General features: G+C 56.2%; 1 protein-coding gene across 4 annotated transcripts; it reads right to left on the bottom strand.

Moving 5' to 3' along the window:
• Nucleotides 1–31: 31 nt before the first annotated feature.
• Nucleotides 32–7,641, bottom strand: PRKAB2 (protein kinase AMP-activated non-catalytic subunit beta 2). Of its 4 annotated transcripts, none has more exons than XM_009645316.2 (8): nt 6,527–7,641; nt 5,049–5,226; nt 4,639–4,805; nt 3,658–3,751; nt 2,978–3,098; nt 1,615–1,748; nt 1,236–1,304; nt 32–823 (listed from the first exon to the last, which is right to left on the bottom strand). In XM_009645316.2, the coding sequence occupies exons 2-8, from the start codon at nt 5,208–5,210 to the stop codon at nt 746–748; spliced, it is 825 nt and encodes a 274-aa protein (XP_009643611.1). In that variant the 5' UTR covers nt 5,211–5,226; nt 6,527–7,641; the 3' UTR covers nt 32–745. The 4 variants fall into 4 exon arrangements, 2 of the variants coding, with proteins under 2 accessions (XP_009643611.1, XP_009643612.1); XM_009645317.2 differs by having other exon boundaries at nt 2,984–3,098; XR_004842819.1 differs by having other exon boundaries at nt 794–823; nt 1,236–1,416.
• Between the last annotated feature and the right edge of the window lie 6 nt (nt 7,642–7,647).

Raw genomic sequence — 7,647 nt, 5'->3', positions numbered from 1 at the left:
GGCGGGGGCGTGCGGGGGTGGCCCTCTGGCTGCGATGGTCAGCCCTGCCCCACAGACACGCTCCATGTTGGGGACGGGGCAGGCATTCAGTCCTTGACGGTGCTGTCCCGGCGGCAGGTAAGCGCGGCTGCGTCCAGCTGTACCCTCCCTCCCGTTGGCTCGACGCTGAACCTGGCAGAGGGCTGGGGCTGCAGCCAGAGCTGAGAGCCCTCCCCGAAGCTGGGGAGAACAAGGAGGGGTGGCAGCCCCACACTTCGGGCTGCGGGACCGGGTGTAGGCTGTGGTGTCCCAGAGTCCCTAGGGATCACGGTGGCCTCGGAGGCTCATTACCAGGACAGCACAGAAACCTTCAGCAGGTAGGACACGTTCCTGGAGGCCTGGGCTGGGGGCAGTGCCAGGACTGCCTCAGGGCCCTTGCAGGCTGGAGAAGACGGGTAGGGTGAAGCCCTTCCGTATTGGGCGCAAGGAAAGGCTATTCTGGTGAGCAGCAAACAAAGTGGCCCCAGAGGCTCACAGAAGCCAAGGGGAGCTGTAGGTGGGCGGAAACCAAGGGTGAAATCAAACCACACCAGTAGGATGGGACAGTGTCACAGGCCCCAGCAGCCTTGGGCTCATCGTCGGGGCCTGTGTCCCTGCCAGGTTCGAGGCTGGAGCCAGTGGCCAGTTCTCACACAGTCCTGTGGCCCAGTGTGTGCAGACAAAGCGGCGTTTCATGTCCTGTGGGGGGGGCGGGCGAGGCCCTGGCTCAGATGGGTTTGTACAGCAGCGTGGTGACGTACTTCTTCTTGTAGCGGTGCGTGGCGCTGAGCACCATCACGCCATCCTGCGAGAGGCACAGCGTCAGCGGGAGCGGGTGGGAGAGCAGGAGCTGGGCACCCCCAAGGCAGCCGTTGGGAAGAGGGCTCTGGCGGCTCGGGGAGCAGCCCCGGGCCCTTCCTGCTGTCCTGAGCCTCACAGCCAGTGAGATACATCCAACACCCACAACAGGGAGCCAGGGCAGAGTGAGGGAAGGGTCTGGTGTGCAACAGGAGAGCCCAGGGCTACCCAGCGCCGTCACACTGTGGGGAGGCATCTACAGGGAACTGGGGGCTGCAAGGAGACCACAACCTACATCCCTATGCATGCCACACTTCACCGGGCAGCTGAGCTGCCCTTGTGTGGGTCCTCCCATCCCTGCATCACTGTCTCTACCCCCTAGCTGCCTCACCCAGCGTCCTCCCAGGACCTGCCCTTACCTTGATGGAGAGTGCGTAGAGGTGATTGAGCATGACGTGGTTGGGTTCAGGCAGCAGTGCTGGGTCACACTAGGACAAGCAGAGTGTCACAGGGGAACAGCAGAGCCCTGACCCCCTGGCCCCAGCCATCTCAGGGAGCTGCCATCTCAGGCAATCCGAGCTGCTGGTGTCTCTGGCTGTTCTGAACAGGATCAGAGTTCAGCTAAGCACCAGGCAGAGCAAGGGGCCAAACCAGCATGGTTAATGGGAAAAGTGATGCTTTTCCCAGGAAATACCAAGGGCCAGGCCCCCAGCCAAGGGGAGACCAGATGCCCTGCGGACAGGACTTCCCTTCCAACCCCAGTGGCTCTCCATATGCCGGCAGTGTGAGGGTACCCACCGAGATATTGGTGTCCTTGTTGAGGATGACCTGGAGGAGGTGAGGCGGGAGGATGGGTGGGGATTTGAAGCGCTCCTCGGGCCGGTATACATACATCTCTTGGCCGTAAGGACCAGGTGGTGAGCTTGATAAGTCTAAAGAGAAGAGATGGGAGGAGACATGAAATGGCTAAAGCAGGACCAGCAAGCACAGAGCAGCTCCCAAGACACTAAGAAGGATGCAGCAGGGTCTTTCAGGCAGAAACATCTTCCATGAGCCATGGACACATATCCTACAGCAACAGCTCAGCCTTTTCACAGCAGAATAAGCAGCCAGGGAAGCCCTGGGCATTTCCAAGCAGGGCTGTAAGCTGGTACGTGCACTGACGCAACACAAGCACCCTGTGGGATCCACCCCAAGATCCACCCCAGCTGGGTCCCTCTCCCTGTAGCAAGCAGCTGGCTTGACCCAGAGCTGTACCCTTTGCAGCATGCCCATGTGCTCTTGGTGCTGCAGGACTGCCTGACAAGGAGGCCCCAGAAAGGGCAGAAGGGAAGTCCAGACTGAGCAGCTGCTCAGATGGGAAGTCCAGATGAGCAGCTGCTCAGCCCACGTGAGGGACCACAGTAGCTTGTGGTCACCAGAAGCTGTACTGGCCGTACCTCCCAGCCACATCTGACCTGTTTTGGAACTGCCAGCACCCAGAAGGGCTCCACCTCCCTGTAGCTCCTGCTGCTTGCTGACTTCTTTCCAGCAAAGTATCTCCTGCCCAGGCTAGGCAAGGACATGGAGCTGAGGCTGTATCTGAGATGGGGTTTGTACCAGGGACAGCAGGCTGCACACAGAGTGCCCTGGACTGAAACACAACTGAGCTACCTTGCCAGCATTACACACCGAACCAGCACTGCTGGTGTCTGCGTGGTAACCTAACCTGCCGCTGTAACACAAGCGGAGAGGGAGGTTTCTGATGTGCTAGCACTAGTACAAATTACCTTGGCGTGAAAATGAAGAGCGGCTGCTGAAAATAACCTGGATCCTGCTCTTGCCTAGCTTGTACCCCAGATCAGATGACTTACAGTTGAGCAGACAGAAAGGGGTGATGTTCCCAGCGTTCACCAGTCTGAAATGGCTGCCTCAGCTGCGCACAGGCACTGACCTTGCTCTGGGATGGTGCTAGCACAGAACAAGTTACACCGCCACAGCTGCTCCATGGAGACAAGGCCTCAGCTGTGGGCTGCTGAGGACACACTGCCAAACACTACTCTTCCCAGATGCAGGCCCACACCTCTGCTCAAGGTGGTTTGTTCACCCCCAGAGCAGCAAGTCTCAGAGCAGAGGAGGTGGAAAACAGCACATGCAAAGCTGTAATGCCACAAAAACTCACCCCGACCTGAGGTTTCTGAGCTCTCCAGGGAATCCACCTTCAAAGCATCGAACACCTCGAAGTCAGACTTTTTGACGTGAATCAGGTTGTTAATCGTCCCCATCTGGCTGGTGACCACAGGCTGGAGAGAACTGAGGTAAGAGTCTTCCTTTGTTCACCTCCAATCGAAGCACACACGATGCTTCCTAGATCCTCCCAGCCCAAGCTGTCTTTGCTGCGCCATTAACTCAGAGCACAGGTGGCTGGTGTCTAGCTCTGCTCTGTGCTTGCAGGTCTCTGCTGTTTACCCTGTTTTCATCCTCCTGTTTTCATCCTCCATCCTGCTACATGCCGATGGGTAAGTGTCCTCTCCTTCCCATGCTGCTACCGCGTGATTCAGTTTGGAGGAGAACCTGCAAGTGAGTGCGGACCCCATGGCCCATCTTCCCACTTTAGCCAATTCTGAATGGGGCTTAAGGCCTTCTGGTGTTTCCCTGCCCCTCAGTACCTCCCTGACACTCCCCCATACAGCATGTCTTAAGCCCAGAGGAACCAGGCTCTGAAAGAACTCATGGGATGGAGGTGCCCTTTTCGTTTTGGCAGATACCTTTTGCTCTTCCTGTTCCCCCTCTGCTGCAGTTACATCATGTCTAGTCCCCTGAAGAAGGTAAGATCTGCAGGGATAAAGCTTTGAGCATTACCTCAGATGGGTCATGGACCCACTGGCCATCCACAAAAAATTTGTACTGGTGCTCTCCTTCTGGGAGGTCCAGGATAGCGACAAAGTCGTTGTGGCTGTGCAGAGAGAACAGATGTGCACCAGTATTACTACGTTGATGCTCTGGACGCTGCTCTTCCATGGGGTCCCAGAAAACAGCACTATTTCATGCGTCGCCCAGCCCAGCCCTTCATTCAGGGTTAGGCTTGCTCATCGTCAGTGATCTGAGCCATGGACACAACAGGCACGAGCGTTCAGAGCACTAGCGTGGCTCAAACCCCTCAGAGTCCAGCCGCAAGGAGCACAGGAGGCAGTCCAGCTTGCAGACCTGCCCTGTGTGCCCAGGGAAAACCAGCGTGGCAGACACCCTGTGCAAGACACACTGGAGAGGATGCATGGGCAATACACCTAATCGCGCGCTAGCACTGTAGGACGGGGGCAGCAAGTGTAGCAGCTCTGTTAAGGCTGCAGTTGAGATAAACCCATTCCAGATGATTTGCTGGGATTATGCCCAGAGTCCTACACACAGTTTCCATGGAAATCACAGATGTATTGCGGAACAGCGCAAACACCATTAGGGCAGGAAGACACATGAGGGAGAAAGAAACAACCTCCACTGGCAACAGCACAACTAGGCACGGGGTAAGGCCACAGCCAAGGGAAGAGCTGACAGCTTCCAGGGGACTGCTGCATACCTGGGAAGGGCTCTGCTGGCAGGACCAGCCACCTCCACCTGCACAAGCAAAGTGGCCATCCTGTCCTGTCCCTCTGTTTCACAACTTCCCACCGCCACGCAGCACCACCCAGGGAAGAAGCTGTCTACGTATTTGTGCTCAGACCCTCCAGCTTGGGTGAACTGAGAAAAGCCAGGTGAGCAAAGGGAACAGCAACCAGCACAGAGAAGGGAAAACACTCCCTGCGATGAAGAAGAGGAGAACATAGAGTGATCTGAGGAACTGGATACCTCTTGATGAGCGGGATCTTGGTGCTCCAGTTGTTGAAAGATCCAGAGATGAAGACTTCTTTGCCTCCATCAGCCCAGCGGATGACAGTGGGACGAGCCTGTTGGGATGGTTTCACTGACTCCTCCAGATCTGGCTGCCATGACACAAACTCCTTGTCCCCAGGAATCTGAGCAAAGAAAAACAGAGCCTGACTGAGACACAGGGACAACAGGGACCACATTTACTCACCCCTGGCCTCTACCAGCCCACCCGCACATCCCAGACAAGAGCATCGCAGAGCTCCTCCACTCTCCCAGCTCTCCACAGACCCTTCATGTGGCTGGGAGCACAGCCCCACACAGCCAGCAAGCTGAAGCCCCAGCCAGGGCCCCAGAGGGCAGGACAGGCAAGACAGCAGCCAGGCCCTTACCTTGGAGTCGTGGGAGCTGAAAACACTGGGGTCATCGGTGCTGCCCACCATGATCTTGTGCGGGTGCTCCTTGGCAGGGTGGGGAGCACCGGAGCCATCTGAGCGGTGGGACTTGGAGCCATGGCGCTCCCCAGACACTCGCTCACTGGTGGTGTTCCCCATGACAGTTCAGCAGCCCCTGTGAGAAAGAGACAGCAGTGTGCTTGTGCGCAGGGGCTCTGGCAGCAAGGAGAGGAGCAAAGGCGCCGTTTCCTAATGCTCTTTGCCAGGGGAGACTGACAGCAATCCTAAAAAAGGCCCAAAGTTCATTCCCACTTCCAAGTTTGGGAGCTGAAGTGGAATTTAACAAACAAGACAGCTTGACCTAATTATAGCTATATCCTTATGAACCATCACTCTAGTTAAGCTAGTAATTGTTATACTCCAAACACGATACTAGCTACAGTGTCCCCCACACAAGCCCTCAGCAGCTGGCATAGTAGAGGTGCTGATGGGAAAAATAAAGCCAACCTTTATTGGCAAATCAATGGCTTGGCATTAACAGAGCCTCTTTCACAGTCAGGCTCTACAGACAAATCCCCTACATCCAGCAAGAAAACAGCCGGAGAGTGAAAGTAGCAGCTGTTTAACAGCTCCCCACAAGTCTCCAAGAGCTCGCGGGCAGAGAGTGGAGCCTCGCGCCTGGCAAAGGCGACAGGAGCATTTAAAGTGTTCGAGTGGAATTGCCCAAGCTGGAGCTTGGCCAAGGCGTGGGGCTAATGCCATGGCGTCTGCAAAAAGCTCAGTTCTCGACGGCATTCATTTATGATTCACCAGGCAAGCCACCATGTCAGCTGCAGCACAACGCAGCGAGTAGGTCTGCTTGTTGTGACCCTAACCAGCACCACCACCCTGACTGCTCCGGCATCTGCCCAGCCACCCGGAGGCACATGATGAGGGAAGAGCAATCCCAGCCACCTAGGTGCCACTCTGCAGCTGGAGACAGGCTGTCATCCCCAATCTCACCCAGCTCAGAGAAGGCAAAGCAGAAGAACTGGCCATACAGCATCAAGCCACGAACTTGGTAGCCACCAGGCTACACACCTCTCGGGACAAACAACAAAGCCACCACAAGCTGCTATGGGACTCTTCGGGCCTTACCCAGCCTCCAGCAGCTGAGATGGATTGGGGTTCTTGCCCCCTTCCCGGGCTTTTTTTGCAGCTTTTCAGCTGATCAGCCCATGTGCTGATCATGGGCTCTGCAGGGCAAGGCAAGAGGGCAGCCAGCCTTGCTTCATGCACTTAGTTGTGACATTTGGGGATTTGTTTAGAAGATCAAGTTATATGAGGGGTGCCAGGCAAGGCTGCCAGCCAAAGCCAGGCTTTAGAACATTACGGAGCAATTACTAAAGTATTTCTTAAATCCTGAGGGATAAAAGGCAGCTCGAGAGGTCCACAAACCTGTACCCCCACCCCCTCTCAGTGAGGATGAAGCATACCTGAAGATCCAGGTCAGATGAGCTGCAGCACTTGCACATCGTCCCCCTCTGCCCTGGAGGCGGCTCAGCCAGCTCCTCATGAAACCTGCCCCTGTGCCACTAGACCTGCTGCAGAGGAACTTCTTCCCCAGTATCTCTGCTAAGGCTCCCTTACTTCTCATCTATGGGGAGGAAGGTAGGAAAGGCCGAAAATCCTTTTGTACCAGGACAGACCTGAGATACGTGCAAGTGTTAACAGATGTGAAAGCTTCCCTTTCTCTTCTCTGAAAGGAATCCAGTCCCTCTGGCTGTCCTTTACAGGTCACACTCTCCAAACACCTCCTGAAGTTTCTTCTAAACGGTGGCTCCTTTCTGGTGCATGGCATCCAAAACCATACTCAGACAAGGCCACCCCACCTCCTGCATCGTGCACGCAAGCACCCTGCTGATCTGGGACATCGAGCATAGCCTGCGGTACTTGGTTTTACTGAGTTAACTTTCACAGCTCCAACCCTCCTGCATTCAGACAAGCCCTTGTAGCACAGCATACATGCTCTGATGGTGTGACACAAGTACATCCAAGTCACTAATGGAAACACTGCCCATACCAAAGCCCAAGCAAACCTCAGCAGTGTCTCAACGCGTCTGCTCCCAGTCTGACAGCAAGCTGCTGCCAGCTGCAGGCCATGGTAAGGTGGGTGCCCACCTGCTGGATCACAGGGCCCCCTCAGTTTCACCCAGCCTCACCTCCCCACTTTGCTTCTGAAAGTGACACGGGAAATCCACCAGTTCCCCCTGAAATGTGCCACACTTGCTGCCTTCCCCGCCTGACCGGTGACCCGCACCAGGAAACACTGGAGGCCAGGCTGAGAGGGTTTATTTTGGAGACATGGGGTCTCTCTGCACCCTCAGTTGCCCACAGCCTGCTCAGCTGACACCTCCTGGTACTGGAATTACCCGGGGAAGCCTGATTCCCCTGGACTCTCCCTCCCTCTTTTCAGAGAAGGGAACCACAGCTCAGCCATGAGGTTGCCGTAAGGTTAAGGGGATGAGCTGGCAAACTGGGGAAAGTCCCCCTCCCCCAGACTCATGCCAAGCAGGCACGGCTGGGAGGAGGCTCTGCGAGGCGGTGGCGGTGGCAG

This window comes from Egretta garzetta, unplaced genomic scaffold (assembly GCF_000687185.1).
Source record: "Egretta garzetta isolate BGI_Z169 unplaced genomic scaffold, ASM68718v1 scaffold598, whole genome shotgun sequence".
Classification (NCBI taxonomy): Eukaryota; Metazoa; Chordata; class Aves; order Pelecaniformes; family Ardeidae; genus Egretta; species Egretta garzetta.
This window is presented reverse-complemented; position numbering and strand designations above follow the sequence as displayed.

Coding starts and splice junctions, on each gene's coding strand:
- PRKAB2 (XM_009645316.2), bottom strand. CDS start 5,210: ATGGGGAACACCACCAGTGAGCGAGTGTCTGGGGAGCGCCATGGCTCC. Junction 3,752..4,638: donor AAGATCCCGCTCATCAAGAG/GTATCCAGTTCC, acceptor CTCTCTGCACAG/CCACAACGACTTTGTCGCTA. Junction 1,305..1,614: donor ACAAGGACACCAATATCTCG/GTGGGTACCCTC, acceptor TGCTTGTCCTAG/TGTGACCCAGCACTGCTGCC.